At 34.5% G+C, this 22,609-nt stretch overlaps 1 protein-coding gene across 1 annotated transcript; it reads left to right on the top strand.

Annotated features, from left to right (window-relative positions):
* The first annotated feature begins 841 nt into the window (after positions 1-841).
* On the top strand, positions 842-21,958 carry cd (peroxidasin homolog cardinal). The gene is made up of 14 exons (XM_088278059.1): positions 842-1,025; positions 1,441-1,623; positions 4,914-5,056; positions 6,695-6,944; positions 7,933-8,144; positions 9,115-9,285; positions 10,080-10,250; positions 10,349-10,570; positions 11,309-11,506; positions 12,168-12,304; positions 12,392-12,559; positions 13,459-13,703; positions 14,139-14,308; positions 21,364-21,958. Exons 2-14 carry the CDS (start codon positions 1,484-1,486, stop codon positions 21,591-21,593), a joined length of 2,457 nt encoding a protein of 818 aa, XP_088134185.1. The 5' UTR covers positions 842-1,025; positions 1,441-1,483; the 3' UTR covers positions 21,594-21,958.
* Positions 21,959-22,609: the final 651 nt, after the last annotated feature.

Raw genomic sequence — 22,609 nt, 5'->3', positions numbered from 1 at the left:
TAACCCTTACTACCGATATTATCCCTGGCATTGATGAATAATACTACAATAGTCTTGTTATCGTTTTGGTTTTTCAGAAAGTTTTAATTTTGTTTTTTTACTTTAAATTTATATATTATACCTTTCAATTTTTGTTGTCTAAACTATTTATCTATTTCTCATTTTAACTGAAATGCTCACTTTATTCCAATGCAATGAATGCACCAAGAGTTTTTAATATTTCTGCTCACTTATTTAAAAAAATATTATTTAACAATCGTATCACGCATAAAATATCAAAACACACTCGCGAGTGTCAATGTCAGGGAAACTAACTAATCTATACACAGTTCCGAGAAATTTACATTTACTGATTTGTTGTGATTATAGTGATTTTAAAACAAAGTTACATTTGAATTATAAAATGGAAAATCACAAAGTTATTTATTCAAATAATTGTTTAAATGCGATTAGCTTTATCATTTTAGAAATTATGACCGCAGTTCTAGAATTAGGATCAGTAAGAAGGATGGATGTGTTTAAGTTGCCCAGTCACATTATCTACAGCATAAATAAATTTACACATATTTACCCATATACTTATAGCGATGTTACTATAATATGTAATTTTAGCACTGCAGAAAGATTCATCTCGGCATGTGACATAGATTCTTGTTTATATTACCCACAAACACGATTTAGACGCTTCTTTAAACCTGTTTAATGCCGACGATTTATTAGTTTATTCAGCATTATAGAATATTTCTGATTATTTAACACCGGGCAGTTATTCCAAGTCCACCCTGTTTCTGAAGGCAGTAGACTGAAAAAGATATCGTGGGGCTTCTTGATCATTTACCTTAGTACTCTGTCAACCTTTACAATGATAACACCATAGTTACGAAGTTATCTTAGTTATTTCAAAAGATAAATCTTTGTAAACTTGGTGAAATATTTTTCTATTTTGTTTAGAGCTACAGTATCTACAGTGATATATTAATTTTTCAGTTGAAGCATAAGTTTTATTTTTGTGACTAAGAAACTAGGTATTTTTGTAGTATTTGATAAAAAATAAATAAATATATGTTTGTCACTATACGAGTATTATATAAACGAACATATTTTTTTTTCAAAGAATTTCGTATGCAGCTACAAATTCACTGTATTAAATTCTGAAAGAACAAACCAAACATTTTAAAACAAAACTTTTACACCAAAATTGTTAAAACCAGCATTGATTCTGTTGGCTTTAATAAAGTTCTAGTTTGTGTGTATTAATAGGGAAGACTATTTTGAAATAAAATAAAATTTAAAAATAAATTCAGTATTAACTTCGTGGTCTATCTGCATTTACCAATTCGATTTCTATATTGACCAATGTGTGTATCAGCAAAGGTCTTTATAGCATGATGTGACTTGACGATGTTTTCATTGTTAATATTAATTTACGTCGTATTTCAGGGCTGAAAATATGTCATCAGGAGAGTAAATAAACTATTTAACTATGAATCAACCCTCTACGTCGGAGCGAACACCCCTCGTGGGTGCTCCTACAGCCCCTGCCTACGTCTTCACAGCCACATCGGCCCGTTACAGAAGGGAGAGACTCCGAAAGTTCCAGTGCTGCATCTGTTCCACATTATTGTAAGTCATTCTAAATTTTTTTTTTTTTAAACTACCACGTACAGAAAAAAACAAAATCATAGCTTTGATTAGTATGCGACTTAGGTATAACCTAATGTGTAATTTAAAGTGTAAACTTAAATATGGATATTAGTTTTCTTTAAATTAAATATACCGAGAAAAACTTGGCACGATCAAGTATGCCAAATACTTGAAAGTGGTCAGGTTAGGAGTCGAAACAATCGGCGGGTATGTATGAGGAGATGCATGAACGTGGAAGAGGCGAAGAATGTTTGCAAGGACAGAGTGGTGTGGCGTTCTATGCGTTCGTGCGAAGCGGCGTGATGGTTAGTTAGTTAGTTAGTTAAATTAAATATTATGTAGTCAGGTTCATGTTTGGGTCATGTTCCATATTATTGTAAATCATTGTCAAAAACGTTTTTTTGAACTACCATTTATTTAAAGACAAAAACAAAACCCTCTCTTTGATTATTGCGTGACTTAAGTATGTATAAGCTAATTTTTAATTCAAAGTGTAAGCTAAAGTATCGATATTAGTGTTCTTTAAATTGAATATTATGTAGGCAGGTACAGTACGCACCCGATTTTCCTGGAAACGTTAACCTGGAACCTGGAAGCGGATTATCCGGGACATTAAAAAATAATTTCAAATAAATATATGTATTTCACAATGGTAATTATAATGTCGAAATACGTGTTGACTGGGCCGAACACATTTGTTGTCCGCAGTGAAAAAATATCAGTATCTCACTTTTATGTCATGTTTATGGTGTAAAATATGATATTTGTGTAATACCTTGATAGCCTTTTTTAATTACTTAGTCGTCATAATATTTGTGACAAAAATTCTCCGGTCTTATCGGTGCGATGTATCCGACGAAAGATCTAGAAGTGAATCTTATAAATGATCGGATCTTAAGAACCTCTAATCCAAACAATATTTTTTGGTGTGTATTATACTTTTTTTAAATCTTTTTCATGTGCATTATATCAATTTTAGGTTAGTTATCTCTAGTCATGTCAACACGTGCATCTTACTAAGCAAATAACGCAGTTTTAAATTTCTCTTTGTTTATATTTTTTCGTGTTTACAGATTTATCGAGAAATCGATAAACGGGAATTTTTGTCACCATCCATTCTGGAAAATCGGGAAATTTACTATAATTAAACTATAAATTATGTAATTGATGAAGTTGTTTATGCTGCTAAAAAAATTAGTAGATACGGGTACTTAATAATTTTAATAAAGGAATTATTCGACATTCCTAAGAAATGACATAACATCTTAAATATACCATTTTCTTATCTCAATCAAAGCTTAAACAAATATTTAAGTTTCATGGGATTTTCTATTTTATTATGTATACTTGTTTCGTCGTAGGTAACGAGATAACGTAATTAAACGTACTTACTTCTGTTTAAAAAAAAATATCAAATCTTTCATTTTTCTAATCAAAACAGTTAGATTTTTACATTCATTGAAAAAAATATTGGCTCAATCGTTTCCAAATAATACAATTTCCAATTGTATTAGGTAGGTGACGTGTAATTTGATCCTAAATATCCAACGCTACAGAAGTCCTAGAAATGCCAAATGGATAACGGAAATGTTGCCTCGAATTATTTCCTCTACATTTCAGCAGTATTGTGTTACCCCTAATAACTATTTAGGTATACCTTATACGTACAACCTATACTGTATAACTTGGATACCCGTACATGGTATTATACATAACATAAAATACTTATTATGTTACATTGTATAATCAAGTCACGTAGGCTAGCTACCTACAATGAAAACACTTATAACATTATATCAACAAATGGAAGGTATCCATATATTTAAAAATAAAAAAGTAAACATCCGGGCTTTTTTCCATGTAACGCGGTGGAAGGCGTTCCGGCACCATTTTTCACAGTTTTTTATTTTTAGTTTCAAAATCTAATGATTTTGAAAAAATCAACGAAACAATGTTTGTGTTTACGAAATTACAAGTTATATTTATATAATTCGTCAAAATGATAAAATATGGTATTGTAATGAATATTAAAATGGTATTTGAATATATTTTTTTAGTAAAAAGCTTGACATGAAATGAGTTCCGGGACATTATTTGTTTTAAAAAAATCCCTCGTAAATACTATTTATCGTATTGTCCGCCTTCGTCAGAATTATCGTATTTCGGGGTTGAATTCCGAGGAGGGTTGAAATAAATATCAATAATTTTTCATAAAAATATGACAATTACTTCAGAAGATTTGATAATTTGAACAAACGAACATTTATATTTTTATTTATACAGATAAAATAAGATAAGTACATTTCGTTGTTTGTCTCCAGTAAGATTTTACCGAGCCAGTCAAATGAAATGTCAGCACGCAATGTCTAGTTTAATATATCCACATCGTGGTATTTTCTATGGGATATAGTTTCCATGATATTGAATTACGAAATACATGCTATGTGAATATGTATATAAATTAAAAACGACATTCTGTCGTAAGAAACTCTCACTGGGAGCGCTAACCGCAGAATGGTTTCACGATCAAATTTCCCGATCAACAAAATATCAAATACAATTGACACAAATATACCAATTGTTATGCAAAGATTTTATATGATATTATTCACGATATAGGCACCAAATACATAGGTTTATTGTCCGCCTGTGTAGTGTAATAATTAGTGCGTTTAGCTACCGGCCTGCTGGAGGCCTCGGGTTCGATTCCCAGGGAGGTCAAATAAGTATGTGATTTGTCACTGCAATATTTGTTTATCCTTGTAGATTTATCTTTTGTACTGCCTTCATATTTCCTTCTTCTTCTTCTTCTTCTCCTTCTAACCCAAATGGTGCATAGGGCACTGCATAGCACTGATGCGGTGTTATGTTGATCGATACTTACATGAAGGCAAGATATCACTACTGCGGTTCAGGAACAAGTCCAGGATAATATGAATACAAAATAAAGGAATTTTGTTTAAAGTTAGTTCTACTCACGGGAAGCGTTAAGGTGTCAGTTGCCCTAGTGATTCGACTGGGAACTATAAAACTCATACTTTCCAGCAGTTTTGGCGAGTCAATGTGACAATGTATTATATAAAGGCAAACAATGTGACCAATCAGCTTTCCAGATTCTTGAATCTAGGAGTGTAATGCATTTATTTCATGGGATGCAAATAATTTAAGTGGAGAATATGGATGAAAATGGAGAAGATATAGTAGTCAGTAATGGGAGGGCACTAAGGGTATATAAGTATATATATTTTATCGTAATCCGTTATTTTCAGATTAGCATTTACCATCGCCCTCGTAATCACGGTGTCCTATAATGTTGAACACCCTGATTTGGTGGATGGCAGCAGTTCTGGAAACCTGACAAATGGAAGTCTCGCCATGTCGACCCTTCTTCTCCTATCATGGCCTCGAAGTGGTAACTATCGCCGTATTAAACTGTTGTTGAATTTAATCAGCATTTATATTATTCACTTCGCGTATAGAATATATTAATAATACTTGAATGCACAATTAATACATCACTTTCAAACCAGTTTTATCATTAAATCTTCACATTTTCTGTTACTACAAAGATAACGTGTCGCTTGAAATCGTCTTCCATTTTCATATATCCTATGTATTTATTTATTATTCCATGTCTCAGTCGGCTCCGTAGCGTAGTGATTAACAGCTTAGCTACCGTGCAAAATTTCATGAAGTTCCATATGATGATATTTTTAAAACATCACGGGAAACGAATGGTCCATAGTTTTTTTTTAATCTTTTTTATTTTATTTTGGGTCTTAAAATCTGAACCATAGCAAATCATAGACTTTTTTGATAGCAAAGTATGATAGTTAGTATGAAATTTCGATACTAAAAAAAATATAATTGTTGAATGGAAAGATTAGTTCTAGGACTAATAATAACTTGAATTTTCAACAGTTTAATTTTTATCTTTTTAATTTATGTCTTAAAGTTGAAACCATGGTAAATAATAGACTCTTTAGATAGCGAAGCAGGTAGATATAAGAGATTTTGACAGTAAAATAAAAACATGTCAGTGGATACGCGTTGGATGGAAAGATTACCCCTTGGGCTAACAAAAGTCAGCCCTTTTGGGCCAATAAATATGAGACCTTTGGGCAACAAAGGTCGGCCATTCTGCTCACCAAGTTTGGTAGGTATTTTAACTTTTATTATGGGCGTTTGTGTACTACACGAAATTTTACTGTCTGGCACGTCAGTTAGCGTTTTAAAACGATGATTGGCTTGGATCGGCTTGTGCTTTGCCATCTTTCTTCGGATCGGTGCTCTTGATGGGTAAATTGCGCGTAAACACGTTGCGCGTAAATTCGATCACGCTAAACTGTCGTTGTCGCTTTCATTTTTCAAAACCGGACTGCCGGACGGTAAAATTACGGGTAGTGCACAAGCGCCCTATATCGCTCACTCCTTTCAAGAACGTCATAAATCAAAAATCGTCAATTTTTAGTTGTGCATGTTTTCAGAATGCTCAGAAAATGTACTATATCCCTGCAAAAGCGGCATATTTTTAACATAATATTTACCCTCTACAGGGCAGAAAGCGTTGTTTTTGCATTTTGAAGAAAAGGTATTGTTTAATTATTTTTTAAATATACTCAATATTTTTCAAATGGATAAAAAACCTTCAGGTTTTACCTAAAAAGATCTGTTGCACAGTAAAAAGTTCAATAAGTGGCTTGATATATTTTTTAATACATTGTGTTATATTTTTAAACTTTAAAAACGTTCTCCTGAAAAATCAAGTTTTTTGATTTATGACGTTCTTGAAAGGAGTGAGCGATGTGTAAAATGCGTGAAATGTAAAAAACCACAGGACTATTTTTTTAATAGGATAATGTATTTGATAGATCATTATTCATTAAGAGAGATAACGAAAAAGCGAATGACAGTATAATCTATTAACGAATGTGAGACATTAACTTGATTCGGATCATGGACCTATTTCAACACCTCAATGCCATCTGTAATTTAATCTGTTAACTTTCAGCCTCAATAAGTTAAATTATGTGCATTCCTTATATTTCAGACGGGCCTTCCAATAACTGGAGCAGCATTCCACTGTCCGAGGACCTGGCTGCCGCTGGTGCAGAGGGCTCTCGCGCGCTGCAGAGCCGGCTCCGGTTCGAGGCGGCCGCCGCCGCCGCCGGGGCCGGAGCCCTGCCCCCGGGCTCCGCGGCGCACAGGGCCCAGCGCGCCATGGCGGCCGCGCCCCCGGCGGCCCCGCTGGCCGCGGCAGGGTACGCCAAGGACTATGCTACAAAGTTCTTCGTCAAAAAGTGAGTATTATTGACATTTTGGCAACTCAACATAGATGAAGTAAAATTATTTCTCCAATATTTTTTTATCAAAAGGCACGTGTATAACATTTTCTCAGAATAAAACGATAAATTCTCCCAAAATTTTGGTCAAGAATTGAAAAAACAAATAAATATTTTTTTTTTAAATGCGCTGAAAACAAAAAAATCCTCGACATCTCAACATATATGAAGAAGAAAGCGGATGTCTGAGTATTTATAGAGCTTATGACCTGTCATAGGTCATATTAAGTGATCATTTTACATTTAATATAATTTTGCAATGCTTATGAATCAATGAACATTTATTTAACAATAAAAATAATTCTGAAACAAAAATGCAATCGAAAACCTTGAAAGTGACAGCAGAGTCAAAAAACACATCAGCAATTTTAAGTATTTAGGGTGTTGTTGTTACGTTCAACAGATGGCGCTGCCATTACGGTCTAGATTTTTTTTTTTACATAATCATATTTTTCCATCTCACAGGTAAAATACCACGTCACAGGAGTTTATAAAAACACGCATGTGCTTGAATGCAACGTTGTGTCAAAACACGATTGATTCATGATTGATACGATATGAATAATACCTATAGAAGATTTAAGATTTTGAACAAACGAACATTTACATTTTTATGTTATATGTTGTATATACATTTCAATTCCAAACCCTTATCCGCACCCCAATGGTGCATAGGGCACTGCATCATATAAACGCAGTGTTATCTTGATCGTTAACACACGAAGGAAAGGTGATCAGCCTTCCGCTTCAGGTACCAGTCCAGGGTAATATTTAATAAATATTAGAGTTAAAAAATCATTTATATTTATTAGACCCCCCCCCCCTCTGGGAATCGAACCCGGGACCTCCAGGACGGTAGCCGAGCGCGCTGACCATTACACTACGGAGGCGGGCAAATATATACATAGATGTCTTTATTGATAATCAAAATTATACATGTTTGCAGCAAAACGTACGAAGCTAACTGGTGTGTAGGCAGAGGGCCCACTATAGACGCGCCCTGGACACTTCCGGTTTGCAGGACGCCTCCAAGCACTTCCTGCTCGAGGGACAAGTACAGGACCATCAACGGGACCTGCAACAACCTGCAACGCCCTTCGGATTGGGGTGTGTCCTTCATACCCTTCAGGAGAGCCCTTTCCCCTGACTATGCAGATGGTACAAATTACTTTCTTTTAGACTGTGAAACTAAATATCGTAGTCGTACAGGAGAAAGTGACCTACCAAAACGTAAAATATTCAGGAGGGTCATTTAAGTATAAATATATAAATATATATATAATAAAGTCACTTTTAACTAATCAATATACTATTCTTCCAAGTTTAAAATCCTTTGGGATTTTTTTCATGGCAATATTAAGCTAGTAAGATATCAAATAATCAATGATCACTTTTTTGCAAAAAATGCACTTGGCCACTTTCTCCTGTATGACCACGATATATCAAAATCATCATTTTCGACATTTCAAAATAGAAGAATATGAAAATCAGAATGAAGTCTAAGCATTTACAGGGCTTACAACCGACATAGGCTGGTTTAAGTGATCACTTTACACACGTAACATTCACCAATTATACCAATTATTAAAAACCACACTACTCACATTCTCGAAATTTCTAGATATGTTGATCAAACTCGAAACACAGTATGCGAGAGTTCACTAGAGACGTCTATGGTGGGATGAGGAAAGTAAATGCCCAGATTTTCATATTCTTCTTCGTCTATGTTGATATGTCAAAAATAATGTAAAAAGTAACTCCTAATTGGAGATAATCCATTTTTTTGGACAAGTATTTGGACACACTCAAAATGTTGTAAAAATCAGATTAATCGACTTAGAGTTTCAATTCCACATACATATATACAGTGGAACCTCTCATAACGAGCACCTCTCATAACGAGTAATTCGCATAACGAGCTTTTTTTAAGAGTCTCCTTCAACGAGCGATATTTTGCATAACGAGTTACAGAGAAAGTCCCTTTTTAACGACATTCACTCGTGAGGCGGGACTTCCGCGTCAGTTAAAACGAAAAAATGTTTCGCTTAAAGAGCAAGATTCTGGAAAGAATTATGCCCGTTATGAGAGGTTCCTCTGTATTTTCATAGATAATGTTGACGTTTTGTAGGCGTCTCTAGTCCGCGGGTCTCGCACGATGGCAGTCCTCTCCCCTCAGCCCGCCAGGTCAGCATCCAGGTCCACAGGCCGGTCTACAGGTCGGACCCGGACTTCACTGTGGTCCTCGCTGTTTGGGGACAGTTCTTGGATCACGACATCACCGCCACCGCCCTCAGTCAAGGTTAATAATCATAATGTAACTGTGCCTAGAATCACCCGGTATTTATTACTCGAGGGGCTTGTACGCTAACTTACTCAACCTTGTACAAGTGCCTTAGCCATAGATAATATTTTCCCATTCCTACATATTCTTTTCCAGTGTACGCATCACTCGACTGCGTGTGCCTTATCAAAAAGTAAACCTTCACCATTTCGCTAATAATACTAATGGTTACGAGACGCTTTAGAAAGTTGTTTACTCGTATTCGTATGCGCCTTTTCATTGAAATAACTCTATAAAAGTTTTAAAGGGTTTTTTTCTATTCAATGAAAATTTATATTTTAGAGGTATCCAAATTTAATAATAACAAATGATAGATTTGCTCTATTAAATAATGCAGAAACCTTTTATCATATCCACTAATAAAGGATTTCTGATAACTTACAAATTTCAACCTAAGATGTCACCGAGGAAGTTTTCTCGAAAAATACCAATGATTTTTTTTTCATCAAGCAAACTCGGATATACAACCTTGTGGTTGGCAATCATAGATAGGATAGTAAATGTTACACAATGTATTTGGTGACCATTTTTACCAAATTAATGGCAGTTTATAAACCCTGTAAATATCCAAACATTCCTATTTCAATAGGCTTCTTAATCTGTATTAAGATATCGACCAAAAGTTTAACAAAAATAGTAAACATTTGCATTTTGTGTTATGTTGTAACTTGATCTTTTAAATTTTTACCTCACCCCTTGTAGAAAATAAAAGGTTTTCGTCAAATTTAGCTCACTGTCAGTTTCTTCTCTAGGTTCAAACGGTTCCTCGATATCCTGTTGTCAAGCATACCAAACGTCAGGCCTAATTGCTCATCCAGAATGCTTCCCTGTGCCTATTGGTCCAGGAGACCCGAACTATCATAAATATAATATAACATGCATGGAGTTCGTAAGATCTGCTCCAGCTCCATCTTGTTTTTTGGGTGAGACAATCTATCGTATTTAAATACCAAATATTATATCAAATTATAATGTTTTGAAACATAAAAGTGTAATTCGTTTTATTTTGTTTAAATTTTAGGGCCCAGAGAGCAGTTAAATCAAGCGACAGCCTTCATAGATGGCTCCACCGTGTATGGTCCCTACGAACAATTGGCTAAATCGTTGCGCTCATTCCAAGGAGGAGAGCTTCTGATGACGATGACAGAAGATGGAAGAGAGCTGCTTCCAGTTTCTAAAGACATCAACGATGGTTGCAATGAAAAAGTGTTAAACAGCCAAGGAAAATACTGTTTCCTATCAGGTAGTTAATATCTTCAATATTCAAAGCATTAACTATGTGGTCAGACTTATACTTATGTGACTTATACGAGTATCAGTATATAATGACGAAATTTGAATCTACCGGTTTCGACATGCACTTGTGTCTTCGTCAGGATAATCACTACACCAGAATTCAAACAACATTAAACACTTATTTATTGTAACTGCAGACAGTTGGTAGAATTCCATATTGAATTGTTGGGTATATATCCAAAATTAAACAAGGTTTATTGGATTGAATTCTACATTTATTTATGTATATGTTAATACGTGACACGTTTCGTCTTCTTAATGATAATGTCTTGGTGTTTGATAACGTCTTAAGAAGACGAAACGCGACACGTATTAACATATACATAAATAAATGTAGAATTCAATCCAATAAACCTCGTTTAATTTTGGATATACATATAACCCAACAACACTATACTCCTCTAGGTACAATAACAGTATTCACACACTGTTATTGTACCTAGAGGAAATAATATGCACAAAATATGTATCACCATTGAATGATGAGTACTACGTATTATGAATATTTATTTAAAAATTCAATTATTTTTTTTAAATACAACTTAATTACAAATTTTATTTGTTGAACGTCCAATTTGACGTGTAAGGTGTCTAATTTTTTTTGTAAAACGTCCAATTTGATGTGAAAACACTGTAAATTTGAATAATTTTTAATATTCGTTTGTAACTGAGTTTTTTTATTCAGGTGACATCAGAGCCAATGAAAACCTCCATCTTACGACCATGCATCTCATATGGGCACGGCAGCACAACCGGGTGGCTAGGACACTGCGAAGGATCAACCCACACTGGCAGGACGAGGTGCTCTACCAGGAAAGCAGGAGGATAATCGGGGCGCAGATGCAACACATCACGTATAACGAGTTCCTGCCCGTTCTCTTCGGTGAGGATCACTGAATATCTAACTTTGTACGATTTCAAATTTCCCTTTGGGTACCAAAATCCAATATATCGGCTTTCGGTACTCTAGCAAGAAATACCGGTTCCGTCGGATCTGGCGTCATGATTTATAAAATCAGAAATATTTTGGACAGTATGTTAGGGATCCTTTTAGGGTTGGGCAAAATGTTTCGTTTCGTTTTTTTTTTTCAATTAGTTTTACATCGAAATTTAGAATGATTGATCATTTACATCTTGAAATTAGATGTAATATTTAAAAAAATGAAGTAACAAGGATACTTAAAGAGAAACGAGAAAAACAAATCACATTAAACCAATTTTGTTTCCCCGAAAAGTAATTTGTTTAAAGTTGTGATATTATTCAAAAACATACATTTTTACGTATCAAGGTTAATAAAAAACATGTAATAAATTGATACAAATATAATGCATCACCAAAACCCGCCTACTCACTGAACTATAAATATTTCAGTTTCAAGTTTGGTTCATATCCATCCCCAAAGATGAGAAGGTGCTCATTGAAAACGGTTGGAGAAAAGTGTCAAAAATGTGTTAAAAATAAAGTTGATGTTTTATTTTATGATATTTTACTTATTTTTGTTTATTGTATGTAATTAAATTAGGAATGTTTAAACCATTTTTAGGAGAAGAATTGATGCGTAAATTAGAACTCTCACCACAGGAAGAAGGATATTATCATGGCTACAATTCTACGATGGAACCAAATATTGCCAACCATTTTGCTGCTGCGGCCTTCCGGTTTGCACACACCCTTCTGCCGGTAATTTCACAGTACTTTCCAACATCGTATCGCCACTCAAATATCGTTTTTCAATGTGTTAATATAAATTTGTGTATTCTGTCGCAGACTCTGATGAAGATGGTCGACGGCCACACTAACTCTCCGGAATATATCCACCTCCACAAGATGCTGTTCAACCCTTACTCCTTGTACACGGAGGGAGGGGTGGACAATGCCATCAGGGGGGCCATGCAGACTGACATGCAGAAAGTGGACCCCTTCTTTACTCCTGAGGTAAATAAAACAACATAAAAAATAATGTCTGATGACTACACCAGTTTGTACCCAATTTTGCATCGGATTTTTTATCGATTTGGTGTTACCTACAATTCGCTTTGTTACGGCATTGTGAAAAATTTTCTCTTATTGACTTTTGCTGAAAAACATAAAGGCATAAAAAAGTATTACATTCAAAGTTACAAAAGTAGTAAGAACAAAATAAACATTAGAAAAGATTTATGGTAAATAAACAAACTTTAAAAAAAATATACAAAATTCCATTTAAGGCCCAATATACGATTAATCGCAAAGCAATTTTCTTTATCCTTATTTTTAAAAGCCAAAAGCAAGCTAGATCTCATTGTTTGTCCGTCATACTTACTTACTTCAGCCTTCTTCTTGTATCCGGTATTGAAGAAAGACCTCTTGGTCTTCCACAGTTGTCTGTTGGACGCGACTCTCTTCCAGTGCAGGCCCGCCATTTTTTTAATGTCATCATTCCATCTTGTCTGGGGCCTTCCTAAGCTTTTTCTTTTAGGCCTCCAGTCAAGCACCTTCTTCGTCCATCTATCTTCAGACATACGTGTCACATGACCTGCTCAGTTCCACTCTGAGCCACATCTGTATTTGTTACCTTGGTCTTATTTAGATAGATCAGACTGAGTACAGCCGAAATGCGTTCTTTCAGACGTTAATGTATTTGAAGGTATTTTCATAAATAATCTTGGCGTTTTGTAGGTATTTCTAGTCCAAGATGAGGTATGATGGCCTCTTGGACTAACACAGTTGTCGACCCTCTTCCAGTGCAGGCTCGCCATTTTCCTAATGTCATTGACCATCTTGTTTGGGTCCTACCCACGCTTCTGCGTCACGATCTAGGCCTCCAGTCAAGCACCTCTTGTCTTCCATTCCAGTTGACGAAGCACCTCTTCAAGAGCGACCAGCTGTCGTCCTCCGAGAGCCGCGCCTCCGGGGCGGGGGCCCCCGCGCTATGCGGGCTGGACCTCGTGTCGCTGAACATCCAGCGGGGGCGAGACCACGGGCTGCCCGCGTACCCGGCCTGGCGCGCGCACTGCGGCCTGTCCGCGCCCCGCTCCTTCGAGGACCTGCACGGACTCATGGACGCGGACTCGCTGCAGAGGATATCTTCCATATTCAAGTAAAAACAGACGTTTTTTTCATCCAAGTTAACTTTTGACTGAAGTAAAGTGAAGTTTTTACTCAAGGAAAGTTTTTTTTACTCAAGTAGAGTACAGTTTTTACTCATGGAAATTTTTTATTCGAGCAAAGATTTTCCTCAAGTAAAATAAAGTTTTTACTCAAGTACAGTAATGTTTCAACTCAAGAAAATTAAAGTTTTATTCAAAAAAGTAAAGAAAGTTAAGGTTTTCCTCAAGAAAAGTAAAGTCAAGTTTTTTAAAAGTAAAGTAGGGTTTTTACACACGTAAAGTAAAGTCTATAAGTTTTATTTTGTTGAATATTTTCTGTGTCCTCGGAACTTAAGTATCATTTTCAATATTGATTTTTGGGCAACAATTCGTACTACCCTAACCAATAATTCAATAAATATGAATCGTCGGTTGTTTGGTACTAGGCGCGTGGAGGATGTGGACCTGTACACGGCAGCGCTAAGCGAGGTCCCGCTGCAAGGGCGCGTGCTGGGCGCCACCGTGACGTGTCTGCTGGCCGACCAGTTCCTGCGGCTCAAGAGGGCCGACCGCTTCTGGTACGAGAGCCCTGAACAGCCCCACGCCTTCACCAAAGGTAGCTAAATTAACCACTTAACAGCCGAATTTTGGCGAGAAAATTCGTCGGTGCCGAAAATCATCCTCAAACAACACTAAACAGGACTACCCGAACACTGCTCGGGTTAGTAACCTAGTAAAACCCTTATCCGTACGCCAATGGTGCATAGGGTACTGCGTCATATAAACGCAGTGTTATCTTGATCGTTTACACATGAAGGAAAGGTGATCAGCCCTCCACCAGCCCAGGGTAATATTGAATAAATATTACAGTGAAAAAGTCAGCCATATTTATTTGACCCCTCTTGGGAATCGAACCCGGGACCTCCAGAACGGTAGCCGAGCGTACTGACCATTACACTACGGAGGCGGACAATAATACTACGGGTTAGTCAATAAATAAAAAAACATGAATATATTTGGGTCGGGCAAATCAATACCACCAAGTTGAAATACGATTTGCCCGAGCAGCACTCGGACTCATCAATGCAACACAAACTCCTTGCCCGAGTCACGTGAGGGATAAACTGGCAACTGGTTAAACTACTTTATAAGTCATTAAAATATAAGTTCCAAAATAAAGTAAAAGTCAAGTAAATCTACAGTACTTAGATAAAAAGTTAACTTATGTTTGCAATCGATATCCCGGAGCCTTTATTCTACCAATTGTACAAAATAAATAAAGTTCTTAAATAAAGCTCTTCCTTCGAGCAAGATTCACAATTATCATTCAAGTACTTGATATTAAAAAAACACTAATCTTTCTTCACTATTGAAGAAATTCTGTGAAGTTCGGGTTCATTATTTTTTCACTCATCCGCCGAGTTTTTGATCGTCCTCTTTGTGCAAAAATGTCGCAAAATCGTAAATAATTATTTCTATAATAAATATAAGAAATCCACTGTTCGGGATCAAAGCCCAGTTCGATAACGACTAAAATACCAACGGCTTAAAACAGATATCTAACACCTACCTGCCACTTTCTTCTAAAGCAAATACATAATAAATCTCCAATAAGATATTTCGAAGAGAACATCTTGGTATGCTGCCAAATCTTCCAATCCTCACTTTTTTATTATGTGCCAACCTGTGCCAAGTACTACTTCCAATCTCGGTTCAAACTATAAGCATACATCGTTTTCCGAGATTTTCCACGTGCGGTTTCGTTTATTCGCGGTTGAGGGAAATAAAAATAATAATGGGCAAAAGACACTCATTTCTGACGTGATTCGGACATATTTATTAGTCGCCATAGAAAATTCTTCTTGCCTGTTATGTACAAGGATTAATATAGCATATTCAGTTCATATGACCGAAACATGCCATTTTTTAAAATTATTTTGACCTCACGATTTTTGTTGTTATCTAACATCGAATAATAGTATATTTATATGATAATATGAAAGTCTGACCATTTAAAGGGCATAACGACTTGTCACGGCTGGTTAAAGTAATTTAAACGTCTTCAGTAATTCTCCGCTAGAGCTATAAATATATTCGGAAAAAGTTAACAACGCTAGTTTAATATTATTGATTCTTTCATGAAATATTTAATGAATTTATATATTAACTTTATCTGATGATGTACAATTTAATTTATTTAAAATAAATATTTTAAAATGCGAATATTTATTTTTTAGTTTCTGCTATATGCAAATACAACATTACATCTTGTAGTTATTTTAAAAAGCAAATGGAGTACCTACGTAGAATAATTGAAAATATTTTTAGGTACAGGTTAAAGGTGATACCTACTTATTTAGTATGAGTATAATGAAACCATGCTTTATCAGTAATAAAGAAAATACAACTTTATCAATAAAAAACAACAAAAAAAATAGTTCTATTTAATGAAGTTATGAGGATTTTTGAAATTGTAATAGTTATGAGTATTCTATTTATTTAGTTAATGGTTTCTTCGTTTTCAAACGCATTACACATAATAAAACAAAAAAATCTTAATCCAAATCCAAAATTCTTATAGAACGTTTAAAATTATTTCTGTGAAACATTTTGTGAAACTTGAGAAATTACAGAAATGGAGTACCTTCTCAAATCTATTTTTTTTATCACGTATGGTAACATTGATTCGATATTTGATTGTATTCTATAAGTATTCTAATTATTTATTAAATAGTTTCTTCGTTTTCAAACGCAATTATTTTATAATTAAACAAAATAATCTCAATCCAAATTCAAAATTCTTATCGAATGTTTAAAATTATTTCTGTGAATCAGTTTGTGAAACTTAAGAAATAACATAAATGGAGTACCTACTCAAGTCTATTTTTTTAATCTCGTATGTTAACATTGATTCTTTATTTGATTGTATTAAAACACTATATCTTGGGGGCGATAAATCATCATGTAGCTCACTCCTTTCAACAACATTATAAATCAAAAAACTTGATTTTTCAGGAGAACGTTTTTAATGTTTAAAAAAATAGTAAAATGTATTAAAAATAAATATCAAGCCACTTATTGAACTTTTTACTGTGCAACAGATCTTTTAAGGTAAAATCTTACTGTTTTTTCTCCATTTGAAAATATTCAGGATATTTAAAAAACAATTAAACAATACCTTTTCTTCAAAATGCAAAAACAACACTTTCTGCCCTGTAGCGGAAAAATATTAAGTTAAAAATATGCCGCTTTTGCTAGGATATAGTACATTTTCTGGGCATTCCGAAAACATGCACAACTGAAAATTGACGATTTTTGAAATATGACGTTGTTGAAAGGAGTGAGCGATTTGTATTTACTATACACGGTCACGATATTCGCGGTATCTTGGCGGAATGTAGTCCTCGCGGATAACGAGGGAAGCTCGTAAGAATATATTAGCCTCGTTTTGTGAATGAGATGTTTTATCTTGAGATTATGCAAAACAACGTTAATCGAGACAATGTTTCCAAATCCATTCTGACCAATAATAATAATAAATAGGTTAATCCGACTGTTATCTGCAAGTCTCTATTGCATTTCTTAATTTTTTTGTAAGAATGACCGACTGAGAAATACGATGAAAAAGACACAAATAAAAATATAAGATATTGCGTGTGTCCAAAAACTGATTCACATATCTGGGTTTTCTCTATGTAGGAGTCACTTTTATACTTTTACAGTTGAGAAAACCCAGATTTGTGAACAAGTATTTGGACACACTCAAAATATTGCGAATAAAATAACATTTCATATAATAACCTGCATAAATAATTAATATCATGTTTTCAGGTGTTTCCCAATATGTAAAGTAATCCACTTGCTTACTTGCTAAATTTTGCATACATCCAAATAAAAAAGTCTTTTGTATTTTGGCGCAGTTGGGTAGACACTCGACTGCTAAACTGGCGTCGCGAGTTCGATCCGACCAGTTGCAAAATGCATTGAAAGTTGCAATTGGTCTGGGTGTTTGATGTATTATCACATTTATATTTATTATTGTACATGCAAACAAGCCTCCAAAGGCAGTCTTTGCGGATTATTATTATTATTTAAGGAAAAAAGACTGAATATTAAAAAAAAATGTAAATAAGTCTCAAGTCAGACACATTTTCAATTTCTTAATACTTACAATTAATCATTTTATAAGAAAAACTATGAAAAAAATAAAAAAAAAAATATTTACAAATCATAGGAGACAATAAAAAAACAAGAAGACATTTGTCGCCATTAATATTTAGTTATGAGTCAAAAATATCAACTTTATTGTGCAAGAAACATCAAATTTCAGACATTGTTACTACTTAAAGAACGAATTTTCTATAAAAACTTTGCATTTTTCCAAATATCCATATAACAATAAAAAAATATTAAAAAAGTAGTTTTTTTTTATTGTTGCAATATGCATATATTATATAACTCTTTGGCTAATAAGTTTGCCGACCACTGTTATAGATCTATGTATGTTTGTTTTCATATAGTGTGTTTTGCGTGAGTAATTCTTTGCACACAACAGTTATAACACAATAACTGTTTTATATTTTAAATAAAAATCACAACAGATGTTTTTCGTATTATGATTTAACAATTGGTAAAACATTTATTTGAAATTGGCCATTATTTTTTGATGGCTGTCATATAATTTGATTCGATTTTAAGTACCGTCGGAATGATGTTTTAGTTCGTTTAACCAGTGTTATAATTTCGATCTCCTCCCAGATTTTGGTCCACACGATCATTGTGTAGGACTACAACTTCCCACTGACTTTAATAATCATCAAATGATAAAAACTTGAATGTGTGTAACATCAAAACTATGTGTGATTCATTTATTACAGTTTTCTGACTCCATGTCGTGAGTAGGTCTTACGTAAAAAAGTGTAAAATTTAATGGACCAAATAATCACGGTGTTTTAATCAACTAATGATTTATTTATTTGGCATTAAAATGTAATTTTAAAAAAAAATTGACGTCTCAACATAGATGAAGGAGGATATGGAAGTCTGGGTATGTAGATACCCAGATTACCCTGTAGAGGGTTTATGACCTGTCATAGGCTGGTTAAGTGTTTACTTTACATGCGTGCAACATTCACCATTCTACCTATGATTGACAACCACACTCTTGAAATTTTTGGAACTCCTAGATATATCAATGATCATCTCTCATTACATATCGCTCACTCCTTTCAAGAACGTCAAAAATCAAAAAACTTCATTTTGCAGGAGAACGTTTTTAAAATTTAAAAATATAATACAATGTATTAAAAATAAATATGAAGCCACTTACTGAACGTTTTACTGTACAGTAAAGTAATGTTTAAGAATATAGTAAAATGTATTAAAAATAAATATCAAGCCACTTATATTTTTTTTGTGCAACAGATCTTTTTAGGTAAAACCTAAAGGTTTTTTCTCCATTTGAAAAATAATTAGTACTTATATTAAAAAAATTTTAAACCTTTTCTTCAAAATGCAAAAACAACACTTTCTGCCCTGTAGCGGGCAAATATTAAGTTAAAAATATGCCGCTTTTGCTGGGATATAGTACATTTTCTGGGCATTACGAAAACATGCACAACTGAAAATTGACGATTTTTGATTTATGACGTTGTTGAAAGGAGTGAGCGACATATGAATTCACAAGAGAGACTATGTTGAATTGACAAAGCTTTTATAAAGCAGAGACTTTTTTATTTGGATGTTTGCAAGATCCTAATCCAGATTACTTTTATTTTTGTGATAGTTCTTTCGTCTTGTGTGGGCATTATCAAATTTTATCTTTGTCGTAAAAATTTATTGTTCCTCAAAAGGCGAAACAGCTCTCGCACATCAAATTCATCAAGTTGAATCATAAATCCTGTTTCGTTTCATATTAATTATCACATAATTTAGAATCCTACAAACTAGAATAAAAATCTGTTTAAATTCAACTTGGTTTGGGTGGCTATTATTAGCCATGATGCGTTGAGACGTCTTGCGTCGCTTTAATTTTAATTTGAGTGGTCAATCACACAAGGTTCCAGACAACATTTGGTTGCTTGGAAGATATTGCTTCTTGGCAATAAGCCCGCCAATGTACATATTTCTTTTCTGTACATGAAGTTAAAATATTAACCCTTCACTGCACAGTGTATCAAATTTGTTACATACCCAAAAATTAGTGTTAAAACGTCCTTTAAAAATATCAGCAACCATTATTTGTTGTTACTGATGAGATACATTCATAACTCACGTATATAGTTCATAATTTAGCCAAAAGACGCGCTATGAACGCCAAAATAATAACTTCACTTATCTCTCGAAGACGAACTGTCAATGCAGTCATGCAGTCATGCAAAAAAGTCATGCAGTGAAGGGTTAAGAAAGAAATTAAGAAAGGTGTGTTGAGATGGTTTGGACATGTAGAACGAATGAGGGAGGAAAGAACGGTAAAACAAATTTATGAGGCGAATGTAATTGGACAAAGGAGCAGAGGAAGACCGAGAAAAACATAGCACGATCAGGTATGCCAAATACTTGAAAGTGGTCAGGTTAGGAGTCGTAATAATCGGCGGGTATGTATGAGGAGATGCATAAACGTGGAAGAGGCGAAGAATGTTTGCAAATACAGAGTGGTTTGGCGTTCTAGTCCCTCTGGCTACCCCTGCGGGGAAGCAGCGTGATGGTTTGTTAGTTTTTTTAGTTAGTTAGTACATGAAGTTTAAATAAATAAAATGAAAATTTGACATTTCCACAACCTTTTGTCAGTCTCCATGGTTTACGTGTTTAGCTACCGTGCTACCTCCAGCACGCTACCTCCCGGATTCGATTCCCAAGGGAGGGGGGATTAAAATTAATAGTATTGGTTTTAAACTCTAATATTTATTTACTATTATCCTGGATTTATCCCTGAAGCGCAAGAATCACCTTGCCTTCATATAAGTAACGATCAAGATAACACTGCGTCAATATGAAAAAGACGAAGAATACTAGTTACGCTGGAAAATTCTAATAAAAATAAATTATATTACCAACATACTTAAACAATAAATAATGAGTCTAAGTCCTTCCCCAAGCACAAGAGCTTAGTCTCTTTATTTAAGAGAATTGCGTTATTAATTTTAAGATTGTAAAAGTAGAAATGTCCATTGAAATATGTTAAAAAATTTAAATTAAAAGTTTCCACAACCATTTGTAACATTACAGATCAGCTGACTGTTATTCACAAGACGGATATTGGTCCCTGAAGCGCAAGAACGATCACCTTGCCTTCATATCGTAGTCATACAGGAGAAAGTGACCAAGTGCATTTTTTACAAAAAAACGTGATCATTGACTATTTGATATCTTCTTACTAGCTTGATATTGCCTTGAAAAAAATCCCAAATGATTTAAAACTTGGAAGTATAATATATTGACTCGATAAAAATGGCTAGCTGCATTGATGTTTATTTTCTTGCCAAGCAAAAGTGGCTTTAATGGCCCTCCTGAACATTTTACGTTTTGTTAGTTGGTCACTTTCTCCTGTACGACTACGATATAAGTGTCGATCAAGATAACACTGCGTCAATACGACGCAGTGCCCTATGCACCATTGGGTGCGGATAAGGGTTGGAAGTTTTTAAACGGCCGTTTTTTTTTGCTTTACAGAACAGCTGACTGAGGTTCGCAAAACGACCCTGGCGGGCGTCATCTGCCAGAACTCGGACTCGCTGTCCACCGCGCAGAGGTACGTGATGCGCAGCGTCGGGCCGGACAACCCCCTGGTGAGGTGCTCCTCCGTGCCGGACCCCGACCTGAGCTTCTGGGCCGAGGAGCCGAGGAGGGTCCGCATGTCGTCCCAGGACGCCGGGGTACACGTCATCACCGGCAACTCGTGATGGAGCCTAGTCTAATAACTAATCTTTATACATGCCAATCGATATGATATATTTCTTGAATGTTTTCCGCAGATACTTTGTGGTACATTTTATAATATCTTCATAAAATTAATAGACTTTGCTTTCACCACTTTTTTTCATTCATACACTCCTAAAAATCCTAAATGGATTTTTATGGAGTGTGTGGAAGTTTTTTTGTGAAAGTATTCTTATATCTTTTTTTTATATATTTAAAATAAACCCTGATGATGACAATGTATTGTTGAAATCGGTAGGTTGAATTATATGAATTTAAAAAGTGGTGAAAACAAAGTCTATTAATTTTATAAAGATATGATATATATTTCCATTAAAATAAAATACTGGTCCATGTCTTAATTTTAAATCAAACACAGATTTTTTGAGTCTACTAAGTTGTATTTTATTAACAAAAACACATAAAAATTAATATTGTGGCAATTGTTTCGCCTTGTTATGACATTTTCAAACTAATGTCTCTGGTCAATTCGTTTGTTTGCATGCAACTCAAAGTGTATCCAATCTAATTAATGTATTAAGATTATTTTTGACAACTCATCAAACATGAAGAAGAATATGGAAATCTGGGCATTTACAGGGCTGACGACCGTCATAGGCTAGTTTAAGTGATCACTTTACACAGTGTAACATTCACCAATTCTACACATTATTGACAACCACACTACTCAAATTCTTGGAAGTTCTAAATATTTGAACCAATTTTGAAACAATGTTCTTGAATCACTTGAACTTCACTAGAGACATCTATGACGGTCGTCAACCCCGTAAATGTCCAGACTTCCATATTCTTCTTCACCTTTGATAAGGTGTCAAAAAATAATATTAAAAATAACTCATATAATTGGAGATAATCCAGATTTGTGAACAAGTATTTGGACACACTCAAAATGTTGTTAATATGTTAAGATATAATACATATTTTCAATTATGAATAAAACACCTTTTTTTTAACACCTTATAATGTTACGACTAGTTTA

Source organism: Brachycentrus maculatus, unplaced genomic scaffold (genome assembly GCF_059751285.1).
Source record: "Brachycentrus maculatus isolate JH-2025_06_01 unplaced genomic scaffold, ASM5975128v1 h1tg000005l, whole genome shotgun sequence".
NCBI classification, from domain to species: Eukaryota; Metazoa; Arthropoda; class Insecta; order Trichoptera; family Brachycentridae; genus Brachycentrus; species Brachycentrus maculatus.
This window is presented reverse-complemented; position numbering and strand designations above follow the sequence as displayed.